Source organism: Tetrao urogallus (assembly GCF_951394365.1).
Source record: "Tetrao urogallus genome assembly, chromosome: 1".
Classification (NCBI taxonomy): Eukaryota; Metazoa; Chordata; class Aves; order Galliformes; family Phasianidae; genus Tetrao; species Tetrao urogallus.
Window position 1 is genome coordinate 181,319,059 of NC_136813.1, and position 21,544 is coordinate 181,340,602.

A 21,544-nucleotide genomic window follows, 5' to 3' on the forward strand; every position below is an offset into this window, starting at 1 on the left:
CTCCGAACCCCTCACTTCCTTCCGGATGAGGACTGCTCACAGGGGCTTGGCAGTGGACTAAACTCTCTGTGTGAGGAGTTTTAATTTCCTAATAGCAAAGGAAAGAACCAGGATAATGCAGACATGTGAGAGCCGCTCTGTGCGAGGGGGGTCCCCGTTCCAGTGGTGTGGGATTAAGTGAGCACAGTTTAACTTTGGCAGCGGTGGCCAGGCTCCCAGTTCCTGAGAGAACCAACTTTAGCAAAGTTTTCGCTACGACACCGGTGAGTTAGAGCCCGCACAGACGGGGAACGTTTACGAACTATCGGGATCAACCACAGGTCTTGGCCGGCTCCCAGCCCGACGCCGCCCGCCTCAGGCGCCGGGCCCCGCCGCCATCTTGTTATCAGCGCCGTACACTGCCGGGCGGGGGCGGCCGCGCACGCGGGGCCGCTGCGGCATGGTGCGGGGCAGGGCGCTGTGGAGCTGCTGCCTGCAGATCGGCGCGCTGCCCTCGGCGGTGTGCTGCGCGGGCGGAAAGCCGCAGCCGTTCGACAGCTCCTGCTGGAGAGCCGCGGAACCGCCGCGGAGGGGGTGGAGCGGCACCATGGAGGAGGAGGAGGAGGGAGAAGAGGACGGGACCGCTCAGGGGCAGCGGCCCAGGAGGTGAGCGGCGCGCCGGGCTGACGGCCGCTGCCCCGCGCCTTCCTGTGGGCAGGGAGGGCTCTGCGGGCGGGACCGAGCGGAGCCGGCGCTCCGGGAGCCGTGCGGAGGGAGCACCTGCGCGCCCCGCCGCCTCCACAGCCCGGCCGGGATCCGAGCAGTCGCAGCGACGCACCTGCTGCCGGGAAGGCGCGGCGGCAGCGGCCGACGGTCCGGTATCGGGGTCCCGTCGGGTGGGGAGGGAGCGGGGCAGGGCCAGACCGGACGGCCGCTTTGGCGAAGTTGGGCGTGGGGGGAGGGTCCCCGGGCCGCAGCCCTGCCGCCGGCCGCGCTGCGGTGTCTGCCGGCGCGGGGTCGGGCTGAGGATGGGTCACCCCGGCTGGAGCTGCGGGCTCTGCCCCGTCCCGCCGCGGGGTTGCGGACCGCGTTCGCACTGAGGAAAGTGACGCGGAAGAAGTCCTACTTCATCCCCGCCGCCCCCGTGGCCGTGCTCGGGTTTACCGTGAGCGCTCGGGAGGTAACGCTGCAGCATCGCTCCCGGAGCGACGCGTTATGTAACCTCCCGGCTAACGCGCTCCGAGGAACTGACGCCTCGGCGGCCGCTCCCGTGGAAAGGGACGCACGGACGGCGTTCCTCCTGCGCTATGTGATGCAGACGTGAAGTGGTAGATATTAATAGAGTAATCTAATATAATTAGTTCAGTCAAATAATCTGAATGATCGGCAGTTATCTGTAGTAAGGGCTTAGGCAAAGTATTTCTTGAATATCTTGGCTGCATGCAGTTGTGTCTGTGTTAGACTTCAGCTGAAGAGACTGTGATTTATTTTCACTTACTAAGTAAGTCATGTACCATAGCGAGTCTGAAGCAAGTTCTCAGCATCTCATTTGAAGTACAGTTTGCATTTAGGACTTTCCTTTTTATTTTTCAAATGACTCCAAAGAAAGTGACATCAAAAATTAAAGGTCAGGAAAGGAAAATAATTAATTTCATCACTTTTCTGACAGAAGGCTTTTAAAAATGTCCATGGATTTTTCTTCACAGTAGCTACTTTGCAAGTTAATGAGGTAGGAAGAGTGATTAATTTTACAGATATGAACCACAAACCACAAATAAGATAAATCCCATACTGCTTTGGGAATCGTTGCAGCAATTGCTTGAGAAATGCCTGATATAGTCTGAAAATGGAATCCCTGTCACGAGAAGATAATGGCCGGACTGAGAAGCCCACTCTGATGTAGGCAGTGTGGCGATGAAGAGGAAGTTAGGGTTGGAAGTGAAACTGGTACAAATAGCAGCGAATGGGGCTTTGGCTCTGTTCAAATTGAAAGAGATCAGTGGCCTTTTGTAGAGGAAGTGTTCCGGTATTATTTTCTTCCCTTGTATAGGCTAAGTGGATTTGAGGAGTTAGCTCAGCAGCAACCTACTGTTTCGTTAACTTCTATGATCCCTAGATTGCAACAGAACTGCTAATTCACAATTTAGGGGTTTCTTTTTCTTCTGTAAATGAGAAAGCAAATGTTTTTTCTGTGATGAAGAAAATGCTAATGCTGTCATATTAATTAGTGCCTTTATGTATAACACATGCAGTGAGATTATTTTTTCCTTTTGGTCACATCTGTAAATCTGTTCCTGATATCAGTTTAATTTTTTGATCAATTGCTGTATGTTTGTAGGTTGTAGTCAGGATTCTCATTCTAACATGCTCAGAGCACAATTGCAGTAAATCACTTGGTCATCCAGCCTCTATGTGCAGCTTGAATGAAAAGGATTTTTCTATATGGCAGATGTACATGGTTTGAATATTCTTAGAAAACCGTGGAGTTGAGTCATATTATTTGTTGCTTGCATGTAATATATTAGCAGCTATATAAAGGAGGTATAATATGGATTTAGATAGCCTATAACTGCATCAAAATGGGTAGCTCTCACAGAGTTGTTCAGGAAAGAGAACTGGATGTTACCAAGTGACACCATGAGGACACTTGGCTGCACTTGGTGAGTGCACACATGAGGACACTTGGTGTCCCCGTTGTGAGAAATAAGGTTTGGTGTGGTGTTGTGCGAGGGAGTGGTCAGGTGGTGAGGAATTAGGCTGTGTAAATTGAGAGATTTTTCTTGGGTAAGCCCTGCTAGCGCAGTTAGTGCTGGTGGAACTGTCTGCTGAGCAAGGTTTGTTGTAAGGTGTTGATTTTCCATTGCATACAATGTTTGGAAGTAATTTAATTTGTTTACGCTGAAGGCTCCTATGCTGTGGGCTGGTTTTTGAAGGAAGTTTTCAGTGCGGTTCAGCTATTTCTGATGATGAAATTGTGGCAATAATGAGTTGTTTGTGAGCATCTATTTAGGCTTGTTAAAATGAAACACTTTGTCTCCTGAAAACTCCTACGTATTTAGAATGGTGCCTTGAGAATTAGTAGATGGCTCACATTTATGTTGGAGATGTGCTTTGCCTCCTTCAGAGGGGGAAAACAAACAAACAGCCTTAACATGAATGCTTTTGTTATTGACTAACAACAGAAGCACTTCGGATTTCTTTGAGGGTACTTGGAGAGGCCTCCCGACCTGTGGTTGTAGGGATAGAAAAAAAGGCTGTTTGTATATGGGGGAAAAGGGTGATGCCTCAGGATGTTCCCAGTTTCCTTCTGTATTTGTGTTATTCTGTATCTAGTGTTCTACTACTTATCATTCAGAAATTCTGTGTTTGGGAAGACTGATCACCTCATAGCTTAACTCTTGTGAAAGGTGGTCTTTGAACAGCTGCATTCAAGAAAAACGTTTTTTCAGTAAAGAAAAGCTTTATTTTCCTTTCATTAAATGATGTGAAGATTATTTATTTGAATTTCAACACATCTAAGGTCAAGTGTTATAGTTTTGGCAAATCCATATGGCTAAGGGGAATGTGTATGTACATAGAAAGAGAGAAAGGATGTTATTTGGATAAGCAGAAATTGAACATATGATGAAATCCAAGTGTGAAAGTAGATTAGAAAAGAATTTAGGGAAATATTTTTATATTACATAGAAATCACATTGGATACTGTGTGCTTAGACTCTGAACCAAAGAGTGGGAATTAAGTGAGCCTGCATTTAAATATGTATATAAACAAAAATGTGTGTCTGTTGACTTAGCAATGAAAACTTGTTTAATGCTCAGGCATTGCTGCACTTCCTGGCTAACTGAGGCTTTGCAGGATTTAAAGGATTATTTTTGATTGTGAGCCTAGAGAAAGTTTGCGTAGTAGTTTGTTCCTTATTGGCATGGAGAGAGAGAGAAGGAAAAAAGAAAATTAAAAGGCTTTGTAAATGAGGAGGAGATAGCGACTGGGGAGCTGCAGACATAAAAATGCCAGCACTGAATTGAAATGAACTGCTTCAGGTCCTGCTTTGCCATGTGGGTCCTATGGATGAAGGTGTTGGCAAGGCTTCTGTGCACTTCTATGGAACAGTTCTTACCTGTCTTTCTTTCTACCATAGTATGTTCAAATAGAGCCTTCGTCTCGTTAAGTGTGGCAGTGTGGTGTTGTTTTGTTTTAGACATATCTAATTGACATAGGGTGTTAGGCAGGGAGCCCTCTGCCCTCAGGACAGAGTGCAAGCCTTTAAAACTTCATTGTAGTTGAGAAAAACCTGTGCTAACAGCACAGCATCAGCATCACATAATGGCTTAAAATACTAAACCTGATCTGTGTTGTCTGTTAATGCATCTGAGAGGCTAAAGCGTGTTTGCAAATACTGAACTTTAAAGTTGGATCATTTCTTCTAACTGTAAGCTTCCTGCTGGAAGGGTTTGTGTCTGTGATTAATTATGTTCACATCAGCAGACCAGCTAATGAAGAGCTCGTCCACAAGGCATTTATGCAGAGCTGATGCCAGAACACAGAGCTGGCTCTGGATCCTGTGACTGGATGGGTACAGTGAAAGGTTTGCTCTTTTAGAACAGCTTCATTAGAATTCCTTGCAACTGTGAGCAGCTGTCCATGGAGATTATCCTTGCTGCTGGAGTCCAAAGGTTATCTGTACTCAGCTGTGTGCATGGGCTGTCTTCTGGTATTTTTCTGTTGACTTTAAAAATCATCTGTATTTGAGTCACCATCCAGTGGTTGTCTTGCATGCCGTACAGCAGCCATATTGCATGAACTTTGCTTTGTGTGCGTGGTCAGCTGGAGGCCTGCGTAGCACAGCAGGCAAGAAAATTTTAATTACAGCTCCAGAATGTGCATCCCCCATTCCTCCTGATGCATTAAGTAGAAATAGAAAATGGGTTGTTTAGAAAGAGAGCGTACAGTAAAACACTTCAAAGTGAAGGGAGAATTGAGTCCTGCTTTCCTTCTGCCTTCCCCAGGAACAGCATGGAGCAGTGCTGCTTTTACACTGAATCTTAACAATGGTCCCATATGTGTCCAACCCACAGCTTTATGTTTTTGTTGCCCTCTACTTTTCTGTGTCTTTCTCTCTCTCTCTATATATATATACATATATATATGTATGTTCTAATACTTACATACATTAACTATATTCTGTATTTTATATGTTGTCTAAGACAGTTCCTTTTCACTCATTGTGGTCCAGGCGAGCCTAAAAGCTGGACAGTCATGGTAGACTGAGTTTTTAAATGTGATAGCCATATGCCTGTTCTTGGAAACAGAGATGCAAAAGATGAGGCTAGAGAAGGAAATGAATAGTTTTAATAGGCATGTGTAGGTAAAGACACTGGAGGCTGGGTCTGTCGTCTCAGTTCATATGCATGGTTCCTATAGGCAACTACTATCATGTAGCATCATAAACTGTAGAGAATACAGAATTTTGCTGCAACATGTGTAATGCTAAATACAAGGCATAAATGTGTCGGGGGCTGTAAAACCCTGTCCTTATTGGATAGGGACAGTCAGCCAGCTGGGGCACCTGGATGGCAAAGGGATGGTTGCTGTGAATTATCCCAGTTCCAGGAAGAGGCAGCTTCATGCAGTTTGTGCAAGTCCAGAGCTGATCACAGCACTGAGAAATAGCTGGCTCCAGGTACTGCTGGTGGATCTGACTAATGCCTGTTTGCATTTGTATCTGAGGGCACAGGAGGATGTAGCTGATAGCACCTGTAATCATTGTGAATAACTTCCTGTTGGCTTGGCACCCTTCCCTGCCTGAGCCAGTTTGTTGCTGTAAATCCTTGAGTGTTTATACAGTGATCTGCGTGGAAATGAGGGCTTCTGTAGGGGACGGGATGGTAAGGAGTGACTGTCTGCTGTATCAGCTCTTAGGGGGGTTCACCATATGCGCACATGTTTGTTTGTTTTTTTGCAAGCTAGAGGAGTACTGAGGATGTAGGTAGGTTGGCTGGCAGTGATGGCTGCTGAGGCAGTACAGCTGTTGTAAGTTGCATCGCATTTGCTTTATTGGTAATTAATTTTTTTTTCTCAGTAATGACTAAATAAAGCTTTGGTCCTCACATCTGTATTCATCCTAGTTCTTAGAGGTTTTCATAGGGAGGGCTATTTCTGCTTTTGTTATTAACTCAGTTATTTGTCTTTTTGTAATATCACACAAAATCATGATAGTCAGGATACTTGCAGGTGATTCATAAAAGCAGGGAAGGAACAGCTAGCAGCTTACACCTGTGCATGCAAGAAGGGAAGAAGGCTGTGGTAGCATGGCTTTGGGGGAGGATTGTGGTTAGTTTGAAAATAACCCGGGGAACAGGATGTCCCACAGAATCTCTAGCTGGCTCTTAAAATATCAAATAGTTTGAATAAAACTTCTGCAGTGCTTGTTCTTGCTTGCAACTTTTTACTGGAAATCTCAAATAATAAAAGTATTCATAGATCAGCTAGTTGCAAGATTGAAATCTTCTTTATGTGAAGTCTTAAGACCAAGAGCATCTGGTGTAACTGCTGTTGCAACTGGCCTGGACAGCCTGAAGTACTTAACAATAAAGGTTTAAAGGCATTCAGAATTTTCCAGTCTCAAACTGTTCATTAATTAATGCAGACAATTTCAGACTTAAAGGAAAAATAAAAGCACAGCCAGAACTTAGCTGGCAGTGACTTGATATTTTAGTGAGCAGAAGGCTTTTTTTTTTTTTTTTTTTTTAAACTGGTGTTCTGCATAGTGTTTGCAAATGCCTCTTAGCTGAAATCCTTTTTTCAGTTGCAAGTCAAAAGCGTGCTTTTTGCAGCCATGAAACATGTATATTGAAAAGCATTTTCTGAGTCGTGTAGCCATACACAGCTCGCAGAAAGTTCTCACTTTGATAAGACTGTAGTGGTATGATAAAAGCACAAACCAACTCAGTTTGCTGAGTACCATGCACTGTCCCTTTTAGGTAATGCACAGTGCAGCCCAATTCTGAGTGTGATCTATATAGAAAGATGGCAGTTAGAAATGAACAAAGATTGATTCTTCAAAAACAGAGATTAGTAGGGATATTTGAAAAGCTGGGGAATGTTTGCAAGGTAAGTATGATGTTTTGTTGGATTCCAGTAAACCGTGGTTTCTTAGTAACTCTTTCTTTTCCTTTGTGGCTTATGAATTTGTTAAATAAGGACCACGTTGCTGTGTGAAAAAGGATGAATTTGTTCCAGCAGCCTTCACAGTTAGCGTGTCAGTGCACACATAGTACCTTGTCAGGTACTGAGCAGTGACTGATGGAGAAGGCTGGCTGGAAGAGGTGGAGACCTGTGCAGTAGTTTGCGCATGTGACTCTTAAATCTCTACAGAGAGTATTTAAAAATAAAAGTTTTAATGACAGTGCTTCTTGTAACTTCAGTGAATCCTGCTTTCAAACTTATTTTGGAACAAAACTGAGGAACTATTAGAATGTTTACATAAGCTGTTAATGGTTTTCCTAAATATAGAAAAGGCTTAAAGCCAAAATATTTCTATCCAAGCTTTCAATTATACAAGCAATGCTAAAATAAACAATTGACACCAAATCTACTGTCATAAAAGCTTTATCCTTTTTTTTTTTTTTTTTTTTTTCCTCTAGGATTAAGCCTGTTTATCAGAATGTAAGACCTGATTTTCCTTGCCATGTCCTGCCTCATCTACAACTTCTTTGCTTTGTGGGTTCACAAGGGCCCCTTAGTGTTTGCTGCTGGAAAACCAGTTGTGTGAGCTTTGCGTTTTGATTCGTGTTATGTTTCATCCTATTCATCCAAAAGGGTTGTTCCCCTCTGTCTGGGGTACCTTCTGGCACTATGGGTTTGGCATGACTCATGGGCTCATACCCTAGTTTGTATGTGATGATGTGTTTCCTTTTCTGAGTGAAGCTAAAGTGAAGCATCCCTGCGTGTGGAGGTCATAGAAGCACAGAATCATAGAACGATTTGTGTTGGAAGGGACCTTAAATACCATGTAGTTCCAGCCTGCTCTGGTGGGCAGGGTTGCCACCCACTGGGTCAGGTAGTTGTGAATGGTCGTGTTTCTTCCTGTCTGAAACCAATGTGCCAATCCCTTTACCCTTTTTTGTGGTAAGTCACCTTATCCTGAAGGATGATTTCCATATGTTAAGAAATCAGTTCAGTACTTCTAAGTAAGAGCTTTCCTCTTCCCTTAAAAGCATGAAAAATAAAGATTTCGCATAGAATTTTACATGATCAAATACTCACTAAGGGCACAATCCCTTCCTCCTGCTTCCTTCTGCTCCCACAGCTCCAATCCAGTTTGATTTTGTAGTACCTCTGTCCTCATAATTTGGTTGGCAATACAGTGCTTAAATTCTTTGAAGCTATTTGCCAAACCATTATTTTTCTTGGAGAAGAATTCATAAAAGCTGGCTGAAATATCAGCTCATTTCTGACTGCTTAATTTTTAGCATTTAAAATATAACTTCAGAATCTCTTTGTTAGAGGCTTTCTTTCGTAAAAAAAAAAAAAAAAGGTAAGAGTCTCCTTAAGCTAATGACTGGTTGAGTTTCATTTTAAGCTAATAGTTGAAACATACGAGCTTTCTAGAAATGAGTCTACATTTTTAATAAGAAAAGTCAGAGTTCTTCTACTGCATTCCTTGAATATTCCTGGAAGCATTTTACCAGTTTAGGTGAAACAGAAGTGATCTGGTGAGGCTGAAAATTCAAAAGAATCTGTGGTTCATCAGGAATACTTTGTGAGTTAATAGCTGGTAAATTTGTCCTCATGCATCTAGAAGAGTTTGAAATATTCTGTGAGCACTGATGTCTTTTCTCCCTTCAGTTGCCAATGGAATACTAATGAAAGTAATGTATGTGCATCATGTGGAAAATATCTTGGCAGACATATACCTGCAGTGCCTTAAATGCTTTGGCATTTTCTTTGTTTAATCAGCATAGTTGATCCTTCCTTCCCCTAGAGGCTTATTCTTTCAGAATAAGATCAAAGGTTTTATAAAAAAAAGTAAGCAAAAGCAGAATTCACCTATTTCAGAGATGAATGAATAGATAAACAAAAGCTTGAAAATAAAACCTTAGGCTCTTTGCTCTCTAATATGAAGTGTCTTATAGGAATAATAATTACAGTAGTCATATATATTTAAAAATTAGACTCCAAGATGTTAACAAAAGAATTTCCTGGAATGAAGTATCTACCTGATTAAACTTCTGTGGGTTGTTTTCACCACGTGTTGTGGAAGAGTAGATGTCTTATGCTGAGCCTGGGTGCTTTGCTAAATTAATAAGTTGACCGGGCACTGGAAATGCTCTTTGAAGAGTGGCACAAAAAGCCTCCCAAGTTAAAGCAATAGTGAATGTATCCAGTACAGTTTCCTCATATATTCCTTTTAGCAGTTTGTGCTTCTTACCTCTTATATCTGTTTAAAATGGCATAGAGAAAGTTGGATGGGTGTTGAAACGAAGGCTGATTCCAGCAGATATTTTATGGAACAGAGAAGACAGCTTGGGAGCATCAGTGGTTACAGCTAATATTGTGACACAGACGTGATATACTATTGCTAAATGGAAAACACATAATAAAGTGGTTTCAGTAAAACTACAGGGAAACCAGAATAAAAAGCAGATTAGTTAAAGTGTGGTTATGACCAGGAGTGTTACTTCTCAGAAATGTGATCAGGAATGTTGTCTGAATGTCGACTGAACCATTGTTGTGCATTCACAACTGGCACCTCACCTGCTGTTTTGCAGTTGATCCCTGCTGAAGTAGCAGGGCAGAGCTCTGCGTTTGAAGTTGTCGCATCACAAGGAAATGTATTTGAGTTTAATTTGATGATGCTTCTTATCAGTTAGCAAAAACCAAGCTGAAATATTGCAGTAACAGTCTATTTTTTTCTGTAATTATGAACTTAAGAGGGATGCAGTGAGTCCTGCCTATTCAACTACTTAAAAAAATACCACATTTAAGGAGTAGTTTTTGAGAAAACCATCTGCTGTATTTACTTCTGTTCTCTGAAAGCTTTTTTGAGTGGAGCGACTTTGGTACATCTGGCTGGTGCTTCACATATGAGTATACCTGCTGAAGCCTGAAAAGCTGAGTTAATGAATTGTTAGGCAGTCTAAAATGTGTACTGGGGAAAATTTTCCACAGAACAGACTTCACAATTTCTAATTAAAACTTGAAAACTTCCAACATGTAAGCAGCATATCACACTGTCTGTCCATTACTAGTCATCTTCTACTTCTTAACAGATAGAATTTGTAAGCACTTGAAAGGAGATAACTTTTTAAAAATAGCAACCTGTTTTTTAAGCATTATCAGGATACTGAAATGTTGACATTAAATATGGAAATGGAAGCATTTGGCTTTGACTGAATTCCTTTTAAAGTAAAATCCGAATACTTCTTTTCTCCACCTTGGACATACAGAGGTCAATGGAACTCTGTACTCCTAAGCTCTCCAACAGTGCAGTGCAGTCTGGAATAAGAGCTTCTGACTGACAGTATGAAAGTTTTTAAGAAATGCCCCATATGTATGGCTTCAGAAAAATAGTCTTTTCTCTGTTATTTCCTCACTTCTTTTTTTTTCCTCTTCATTTCACAGTGGGATTAAGAACAGGCATTGCAGACATAATCTGTGATATTCCAAGCTTCTGTGGCCTTTCATATGTCAGTTCAGTCAAGTTTTTATGAAACTTGTTTTTGAAGCAGTTAATCTTGCTGTTACTCCACTGAAGTTTACCTTTGTTTTGGACAAGATAGGACCAAATAACTCTTAGTTGGTTTTTTTTTGTTTTTTTTTGTTTTTTGTTTTTTTGCATGCATGTGTGTGCATGTGTTGACACATCTTGTAGTCAGAAGCAGTGTCATTAGTGTTACATGAGGCTGCTGCTCTTGCTACACAACAGTCGCTATGTGGGCAAGTCCTAAGGTGCTCTGTAGTTCCAGTGTCTCTTGGACGTTCTTGAAGGATCACATTATATCAGGCACTAAATGTCAGAAGTGTCAGGAAGGACTTAACTATTCTTCCCACATGTGAATTAAGGACCCTTCCCCCAGCTCTTGCAGTGGGTAGATAATAGCACTTGTATCCCAACCGGTGCATACCAGGGAGTAAAATTCTGCCTGAACTACAAAGAGATCTGATGTCAACTTGCCACGGCATGTTTCTGATGTCTTTTGTGTAATAGCAACAGTTTAAGAAGCTTATTTTGTTGAGAAAAATACAGTAGATCACAAAATGGGTAGGCTTGTTTCCAGTGTATGAGAACATTCAGTCTTACAAACATTGACGTTACTCCAGAAAAATATTGATTAATTTAAAATGTATTTCAGTTCTCAAAAAAATATGGATAAGAAAACAGAAGAGCCTGCTCCATCTGCATCCAGCCAGTACCCAAAGGAAGCAGTGAGGAAACATCACAACTCAGATCGAGGATCCAGGGGCAGTGACTCTTCCAGAGCCTCCAGAAAAAGCTTCAGGCTGGACTACAGGCTAGAAGAAGATGTAACGAAATCAAAGAGAGGCAAAGATGGGAGATTTATCAACCCATGGCCAACATGGAAGTCACCAACCTTGCCCAATGTTTTGAAATGGTGCCTCATGGAAAAAGATAACAGCAATGTGCCATCTTCTAAACAGGTAAGCGCTTACATGTTCCCTGCTTGTGATTTAGATTGTTTTTTCCTTCTACTGTAACATCTAAAGCAGGACAATTGCTAACTAACCCATTGGACAACTTCAGGATATTCCTCGTTGGTGTTGTTTTTCTGATTTTTGTAATTGCTTTCTTTATACTTTTCAATAGGAGGGATAATCCTTCTTGCTTCTGCAAGATTTTGCCTTTCAATTAGTTTCTCAACCTTTGATTTAGTTAGTTCAATTTATGTTTATGAAAACAACAAAAATAACCTGACTCAATCATAAACTACATAAACAAGTATACTATTTCCATTTTAATGGGTGTTGCCTTATGAATCATACAATAAAACATCATTCTTATTAGACAAAGCAGCTGTGGCATGTATCATTACAAATTTTTTTTTTTCAGACTACCATTAAATATATATATATATTTAATATACTTAATAATTCCTTTCTTCTACTTATGGAAGTGCTTGCAAACTTATGTTTCTGTTTCAGTAAACCAAGAGAAAAAAAATGCATATATTAAAACTTACAGGAACAAGTATTTATGCTGAAATATTAAAGGTACAGGGCCAGTTGACTGGGACACATTGTTATTTGTTCTTTGTGCGTTGCTTCTGTCAGATGTGATGTATACGGAAAGCCTTAAAAAGCGAAGGCTGGAGAAGCAAACTCTGAGAGATGCTTCATTGCCATGAAGAGTACAGGGTACTGGAAAGCCACTGGTTATCTCTGTGGCCATAACAGTGTTAAGGTTCACAGTGTTACGCTATGGTTTTGACAGGGTTACTTCTTTGTGTATTTTCTAATGTGTTTTCTTGACCTACCGAAAAGCTGTGCAAAAGGGTACACAACTAGGGAAAGTATTTTTGAACCAACAGGAGTTAGCAATGCTTTTAAGCATCCTAGGAATCAGACATAAGCTATAAATCTCACGGGCAGTGTTTAGCAAGTAGCTTACATTTTTCGTTTGTTTTCTTATGTGAATTACCTGTGAAAGAAGTTATCTGATCAGGTTTCTGACTGGGAATTTGTGTTACTTATTAACACAGCCCTGAGAAAATTTGAGATTTCTTTAAGGTTATGTGGCACAGAGCATATTTAAGGGAGAAATAATCCTGGATGTAACTGTTCTACAGTAATAATAATTCAATTTCAGAAAAAAGCATAACAAACCTATTTTGGTCTTGGGGTCCCCTCCAGTGATTTACTCTTTTAAGAATGGTATCCTGCCTCTGTACATTATCTGTATTAACAGCAGTTGTTTGGGTGTGTTGAGCTTTAGTCACTTATGTACAATTCACAAGTTGGCTGGTTTCAGTTGGCTTTGACTGCTGCCCTGTTCTGTATGTGTGCAGTAGCTGTAGTCATTGCTTCAGTTCTTGTCAGCACAAGTAAGAAACCTCGTCAGTGATTGAGCTACCAAGAAGGCAGTGCTCAGGTTTACTACCAAGTGCAGAATGCACAGCTTTGATGGCAGTGGAGACCTGCAGTGCTTCTCTTTAATTTACTAGTTATCCCTGCAATAAAGGATGATTACAAAGAAATCTGCACTGTCCCAGTTGTAAAGCTCACTTGTTCTCTCTGACCCAGCTGGGATTAATTTTGGACTAATTTTATTGCTTTGCATCTGAAATTGTTGGATTAAGTAACTCTAATTATTTAGTAGCTTGGTGAAATGCATCAGAAAAACCCAGATAGGGATCAATGAAATGTACTCTTTAGGTCCTCAGCCATTTTGATGTTTGTTCCAGCTACATTTGTTCCACACCTAAATCAAGCTGTAAAGCTCTTCTGAGCTTGTTTAAAATTCAAAGTAGGTGTTCCATACTTTATTTAACACTGCTGGATAACAAAGCCCTTAGAAGAGATCCTGCTCCAGATTCCAGTTTTTAGCATGTTTGGTGCTTCCTGTACTGAGCAGGTTCAATTTATCTGTACCAAATGCATTGCATATGTTTTTAAAAAGTAATAATCCAGGTACTTCACTGTTGAAAAACTGTGTATTATAATCGTGCTTTCTTGACAAGCCTCTGGCATTATCCAGACTCAATATACTTTTTGTATGTTTATTGCAGCCTTTATTAAAATTTATTCTTTTTTTTTTTTTTTTTTTTTTTTTTTTTTTTTTTTTTTTTTTTTTTTTTTTTTTTTTTACACTTTTTCCCAATGCCATTGTAGTGTCTTTTACGTATTTTGGTTTTGGATTAACAATATAAGTTGTTCTTATTTCTGTAAAATCCAGTGGTATTCCAGTATGTGCTAAGCACCAAAAATCCTGAGCTAATTAGCTAGTCTTACTGAGACCAGTCATGTGTTTCTCCTTGTATGCATTAGGAAGGAAGGAAAAACTTGGGCTGGGTATGACACAATGAAAGAAGACACTGTAGAAAACACTGTGAACGAGCAATAAAGACAGGATGGTATTAAGCACATCTGCCTCTGCTGGTAGCTGACTTGAAATTGATGCTATATTTTAAAATTCTGTTATAATTCTTGTAATATTGCTGTTTCTGGTTGCTTTGGTAGAGAACAAAATGTGCTGTAGCAGGATTAAGGTTCTATAAGATTATGTATTTTGTTTGTTATCCCGTTGCACAAGTTTTAAGAATTTCATATGAAGTATGCTGCTAATAGAGCTTGTGGTTTAGTTTGTTCTTATGATTTGAGAAGTGCTTACTTTAACTACCTGCCTCCTTCCCTTCTAGTTGAAGATGGCCCTGAGAGGAGGAATTGGGTCTTGTAACTGAGTCTCATCTTGGTTTGTTCAGAATGAAAGTGAAAAAAATTTATGTGCAGGCAGCTCCTTGCTTAATAAAATACTGCCAGGCATTACCAGTACTAGCCAGAAAATTGGTTGATATAAATACTGAAGGCGATACGTAGAATGACTCTACTTTTACTCATCTGATGGGAAAGCCAAGTAGTGAAACTAGTCTCACCTCCAGTGCAAAATAGTTTGTAGTCCAACTTTAAAAACAAGTACCTAAAAAGAATGTTTTCCATAACAGTGCACTTACTGACATAAATTGTGTTACAAGAATTGTTGCATTTCATACCTGACTTTAATTTCCTTGACATAAACTGACGTATTGGCTTAACCACATCTAATTTCATGAGTTGACCTAATTCCTGTTCTTGAGACTTATGCTGCTTCTGTGTACTTAGAAAAAAATGTTTCTACTTCTTTCTTAGAGAATCAATGGCTTTTCTCAGTCTAATAATCATACTTTGTTCATTCTTGTATGAGTTAATTGACTGTACTGCACCAACCATTCAGCTTTGGAGAAGGTTATCTGTACAGTAACTTAGTATATGTCTCTTTCCTGAAGGCGGTCGTGAAACTTTTCAGTAAACATGTCTCGTCCATTAGCTCTCAGAAAAGCAATTTCATGAATATTTAATCTTGCCGTAAGATTTCAGTATCTTCATCCCAACATATGCCCTCCAAATCAATAAATATTGCAGAGAAAGTAACTTCCCTGAAGCTCTCAAAACTGTTTTAGCAAAGAAAACCCTGGGCTCCTGAACTGTCACAGCGTCAGCTGGGCTTTTAAGGGAGCAGGAGCTTAGCTCTGTATAAGCTATCTGATAGTGTTAATCTAATGTTAGAGACAGAGGGCAACAACCATCACAGGGAGAATCTAACCAGGAACCAGAAGTGCTGGGACATCAGTATCAGCATTAGCAGGTTTCTTAGCCTTTCTTGAACTCTCTTCTCTTGAGAAAGGGAAGTGAAAATGTGACCAAATAAAAGATTAATGTAGGAGGAACTTGCTGGGAAAAGCACCATTAAAAAGACATCTGTATTGCAGTTCTTAAAAATAAAAGTTGCCTAAAAATATAAACAAATCACAAGTCTTGACTGAAATGATTTGTGCCTAGTATGAAGTTTTTGTTTCACAGCCAAGTACGTTCTTATATGTCTCATGCATATTTTGTTCTTTTTCCTGGTAGGAACTTGACAAAGAGCTTCCAGTGTTAAAACCATACTTTGTTCAAAACCCAGAACTTGTTGGAAAAACAGGAACTGGTATGCGAGTCACGTGGTTGGGACATGCCTCAGTTATGGTGGAAATGGATGAACTGGTATTTCTCACTGACCCCATCTTCAGCCAGCGGGCTTCTCCTGTGCAGCTGATGGGCCCCAAGCGCTTCCGACCACCTCCGTGCACGGTTGACCAGCTCCCCAGAATAGATGCTGTTGTCATCAGCCACACCCACTACGACCATTTGGACTACAACTCTGTAAAAAGTTTAAACGAACGCTTTGGCAGTGAGCTGCGCTGGTTTGTGCCTCTAGGGCTCTTAGACTGGATGCAGAGATGTGGTTGTGAGAATGTGATTGAACTGAATTGGTGGGAAGAGAACTGCGTCCCTGGTCACGATGCGGTGACTTTTGTCTTTACCCCTTCTCAACACTGGTGCAAAAGGACTGTGACAGATGACAACAAGGTTCTGTGGGGCAGCTGGTCTGTCTTGGGACCTTGGAATAGATTTTTCTTTGCAGGAGACACCGGATACTGTGTTGCTTTTGAACAAATAGGTAAAAGATTTGGACCTTTCGATCTTGCAGCCATCCCCATTGGAGCTTATGAGCCAAGGTATGAAAATCTAATGTTTTGGTCAAAATAGGCAAAAGAGACAAATTGCCCATTTTTCTTAGTTTTGTCATTCAGCAACCAGAAGGTGGAACTGAAATGTCTAGTTTACTTGCCTGCGTATTTGCATTTCTCAGAGGTTTTATTCTTCAGTCTTCAGTATAGCAAGGATGAATTGGCTGAGTTCCATGAAAAATGTTGAGTCAAAATCTGGAATTACTTGGTGGCTTTTTCTCTTAAATAGCATTTCTCAATCCATGTCATTTAGGTGCATACAGGTTGCATTTTTCCCTTGGTGAAGTCCTTATGCTGCTTTTGCAATTTATCTGGAAACAAAGATGAATCCTTTCTAGTGTGTGAAAGCCCTATTTGTTCAGGAATCCGTATCCTATTTACCATGGAGTATCTAAATTTTTTAGATGGTAAGATTCATATAATGCTGGAAGCAGAGCACGTGTAGTCTGAGAAAAGAAGATAAGAATCAGAACATGGTTAAAAATATATATATATATATATATATATATATATATATATATATATATATATATATATATATATATAGTGTTTTTCAAAAATGCCTAGGTTCCCTTCTCTGTTTCCTCACCACTCCCCCCTTTGGCTATCTTCTGAAGCGCATACTTTTATGGCATGAAATTAAGTGTAATTTAAATCTGTGGTCTTAATGCCCCCAGGTATCAATAATATGTCCTTATGCTATTAAAATTATAGGTAAGAAAATAACTTTCTGGGGAGTAAAAATACATGAGCTGCTGTTTTGTGAGTATGTTGGTATTTTCTGGCCTGTTGATTTTGAGTGTTCTGCATATTCTTAAGACATATATAGTCTAACTTCTTGATTGGGCAAATGTATATTTTTAGATTCCTTGCAACTTACTCCATGAAGGTAAAGAAGAAGTCTGGTGACACAAAAAAATTACGTTGTGTTTTGGTAGGTGGTTTATGAAACATCAACATGTGGATCCTGAAGAAGCAGTAAGAATCCATATTGATGTTCAAGCGAAGAAGTCTGTAGCAATTCATTGGGGAACCTTTGCTTTAGCAAATGAGGTAAATTTAAGCACTACGTACGAGCTCAGATTTTCTATCTACACAATCATTAATGTTATTTCCTTCATGCAATTTAACCCACGTATCTATAAATGTGTAATTAAAATGTAATATGAGTGAAAAGTTGTTACTATATGTACTGTGCATCAAAACGATATGTAGTTTTTCATAACTAATGTGTAAAATAGTTAAGATTAATTTTAAAGTATAGATATTAAAACACCTGGAGATCTATTAGCATTATTTTTTAATGGTTCCTGTCAGACAGAGAAGCATACTGGGAATCTTATGCTATGCAGCATCTTTGAAGTCCCTTCTTTGTTGTTGAAGGTTTTAGATACACAGAAATTGTTACAACTATATTCCTTCTGGTTTAGAGAAAGTAAATATATTGGGTAGTAGAGTTCTCCAATTGAGCACCCTAATTAATTTATTTGCCTACTTTTTATTTAGCGTAAAGTTAAAAAACAAAACAATCAACACTGCAATGGAAAACATGGGGCAGAGAAAAATTGAAACAGACAAGAAAGTTAGTCTGTAATCTGGCATTTCAGTAACTTTCTCTTCTCTGAAGTTTGAACCTTCGAGTCATAGATTGATTCTTATGACAGATCCTCTGTGTCCTTTCATCTGAAATCTGTGAAGAAAAACCAGTGCAGTTGAAAAACCTATGAGTCTTTGGTTCTGAACATTTCATATTGAAAATAAAGTAGATATGATAATGCACTAGCTGTCGTTATAGCATATTCAGACAGGAAAAAAAAAAACCCATCAAATATCTTCTGGAGAAATAGTGTTTTATAGGCATTTAAATAGCTAGAATATATCCTGTAGAGTGAATAATAAACCTGATGTCTGACAGCTGAGGAATAGGGCAGACGGGGACATTCATTGCCAAGTTTACTTTTTTCATTGCATACATCTCTTGGAAGCCATAAGAATTCAGTGCCCTTAGTTCAGGATAGTTTTTATGCACCTTGTCAGTATAGTAAATGCATTGAAGGCTATTTGTGATTCATGATTAAGTATCAGCTTCTTTTACTGGCAAAACGTGGGAAAACTTGGTTATCCGGAATTATTGCAGATTTCTGCCCTTGCTCTTGTATCACTTGTAGTAATTAGTTCCCTGAATATTGTAACAGTGACTAAAAATGAAGTGAAAGGCAGGAAGTCTACATTTACTTGGAGGCACCTTGTCTGGTAGCTGTTTTTCACCTTTCTTTCAACAGTTGCACTATTACTTCTTGTAACTTTCTTCTGCTTCTGTTAACTAGGTTTACTTGACTCATAACATTTTCTATCCGAGATACTTTCAATGCTCTGTCATTAGTACTTACAAAACAGATCGGTTACTTCAAAGCACACAAAAATGGATTATTCTCCCTTAAGATGCCTTTTTAAAAACGTAACAAATGCTGTTCCCCTGAACGTTATATTCACTATATTGAAATGGCACTGTTTTGTAAACATTAAAACTGACAACTTTGTTTTACTAATGTGAGAAAGCGCCATCTACTGCCTATTAGCATTTCCTTCTTTGTGTTAGGAATGACTAATGATTGTTTCTGCTTCTAAGAGATCTATTTACATTGGAAAGGACTGAATTTTGGGTGATAAGTTATGCTTTACTAGATACTGGATGAGTGTAAATCAGTATTCTAATTCTTTAAAAACTAAAAACAGAACAAACCATTTCAGTTCAATTTGACAAATGTATTCCCTTTCCTTTTCAGGTTATAGTTAATATGTAAAGCAGTCTTTTAGAGTGATGATACTCCTTTTTATTTTCTTGCCCACTAAATTTGGTAGTGATGTTTTCTCCTTGTATTGTTATTTTTCTAGTATTACTTGGATCCTCCAGTTAAACTGAATGAAGCTCTTGAAAGATACGGCTTGAAAAAAGAAGACTTCTTTGTCTTAAACCATGGAGAGTCACAGGACTTGAGTACAAACGATGGGTCTGAACAGTAAACCAGCAGCAATTCCTTGTAAGCCTTGTTTGATTTGAACGAGTATTTAATAATGCTAATGTTAATTTGATGTACTTACAGAGTTGATTGAGTTAATTGGATTTTTAGATTCCAGGTTTGTCATTTTCATAACTTAAGTCCTCATAGAAATTTCATTTTACTGTTGTTTTTGTTTTCATTTTTCAGTTATATTCATTTTATTAGTTTAGTATTAGTTTACAAATTTTGGGAGGTGATCCAAACACTGGTTAATATATGAGATATTGTTTGGATATAACTTGCAGTTCCAACTCTTACCTGCACCAGTGATGAACATTTTTTGTTTGCTTTTTTTTTTTTTTTTTTTTTTAAAACTCTTCATCTTGCCTCTAGCAGCAATAATACCTTCAGAACAGGACAGTCTCATAATTAATGGCTGATATTAATTATTCATTGTTATATCTCACTGGTTAATCACTGATTTTCAAATTATGTCCTGTTCCTCAGTAGCTTCACAACACGTTGTATGGGGCATCTCCCAATACATCTGTGTTATTAAAGCACAAGCACAGTCAAATCATTATTTTACTGTGTGCTGCTACATTTTCATTTACTGAGGAACCACAAAAGTTGAATTTTAAAATGATCTAAAGAAATGTGCCTTTAACAGGGAGAGAGAGCTTCAATACTGCAACATCCATGTGTAATGCTTAATGATGACAGAGTATCTGTGCACTTTCATTGTTAATGTTTTTAAGTTAGGCCTGAATGTGTCTAAAATAATTTCCTTGTCAAATATTGTACATGAAATGGAAGAGTCCATTAGTGGCACTTGTCTTTGCATCAACTCAGCCAATTAAATACTTTTTCTTTTTTAAGTGAAAAGGGCTGTGGTAATTTTTCTTATAGCTTCCTTATAATCAAGTTGAATGAGAGACTACAAAACTACTTGGTATTGTAATACTTGGCTGAATGTATCTGTATCAAATTGCCATGCTCATTTAAAGAATTAAAGCCTATTGTTGCCAAAAACAAAAAGTAATAATGGTGGTTGTTTTGCTTCATAACTCATAAATACTTTGTGATTTTTATTTATTTATTTATTTTTTTACTTTTGTGTGTTTCATTTTATGCTTATACTTCACCAAGATCAATGAAAACAATAAATTCCCTGTGATTTTAAGGCATTGACTTCTGCCAACTAATTAAAACCACTCAAGGAGATCTCATGCTGCAAGTGAGCTTCAGTTTGCAACAGTTACCTTTTAGGAGCCAACACTAGGACATGCTAGAAATCTTAAAGAACTTAATGCCAGCAAAGAACAGCGCAAGGAGACAAATTAATGCTGAGGAAGGCTTCTGGAGTAGGCAATTAAACTATCTGTAAGCAAAACTATCTTATATTCCTGTAGTGTAATTCGTATTTAACAAACATCAAGATTTCTTTATTTGAAAAGGTATTTTTGCTATGAATCTAATAACCAGAATGTGTTCAAAACTGGTTTAAAACTACTGCTAGTAGTTCAGTGTTGATTTCCACAAGGATGTTTCAGACCAAGTCTGTGTTGGGCCTTTTATTTACACAGTAGCTTCAGTAATGACTTGGATGTGTAGTGTCTATTATGTGTAATATTTTGGAGGAGACCAAGTTGCTGGATATCTTTGAAGGACATTATTAAAACTCTTTTTTTTTTCATTTTGAAACTATTAGACTGCATTGTGTAAAGTTCTGTATTTTAGGAAGGAAAAAATGAAACTGAAGGAGTAGCTATTAAATGTAGATAAGCAGCAAGATACAAGGATCGGTGCCTTAAATGTCAGCAATGTCAAATGTTTTTGGTTTAGATGTACTTACTGTATTTATTTAGATGTACTTTTGTGTTTAGATGTACAGTATTTGTATGTACAATAGTGACAGCTGTTCTGCTTGGTGCTGATAAGATTCCACCAGGTGTGGGGCAGGAGATTAAAGAAAAAAAAAATTAAGACCCTTTCATAAAGACACACTGGACAGTCTTGCATTATTTCAAAACACCTCAGCAGTATTGTTCTGTGCAGAAAATATTTTAAAACAGGTATGGACCAGAAGAGTGAAGCAAGAATGCAATATGCTTCCTTGTGCTTTAGATAAAGAGGACAATGGTCATTTCAATTCATTCATATCCTTTGGCAGTTGACAGAAACTGATTTTTAGATTGGAGTAGGTAGAGAGGAACATCCAAGGCATCTCCACTGCTGAGATTAAGAAAGGAAATGTTGATAAAATCAGATGATATATC

At 39.1% G+C, this 21,544-nt stretch overlaps 1 protein-coding gene across 1 annotated transcript; it reads left to right on the forward strand.

Moving 5' to 3' along the window:
• Positions 1-439: 439 nt before the first annotated feature.
• Positions 440-19,287, forward strand: NAPEPLD (N-acyl phosphatidylethanolamine phospholipase D; the record flags this gene model as incomplete). Its single annotated transcript, XM_079533735.1, has 5 exons — positions 440-645; positions 11,335-11,641; positions 15,605-16,251; positions 17,202-17,316; positions 19,159-19,287. 5 exons carry the CDS (start codon positions 440-442, stop codon positions 19,285-19,287), a joined length of 1,404 nt encoding a protein of 467 aa, XP_079389861.1.
• Between the last annotated feature and the right edge of the window lie 2,257 nt (positions 19,288-21,544).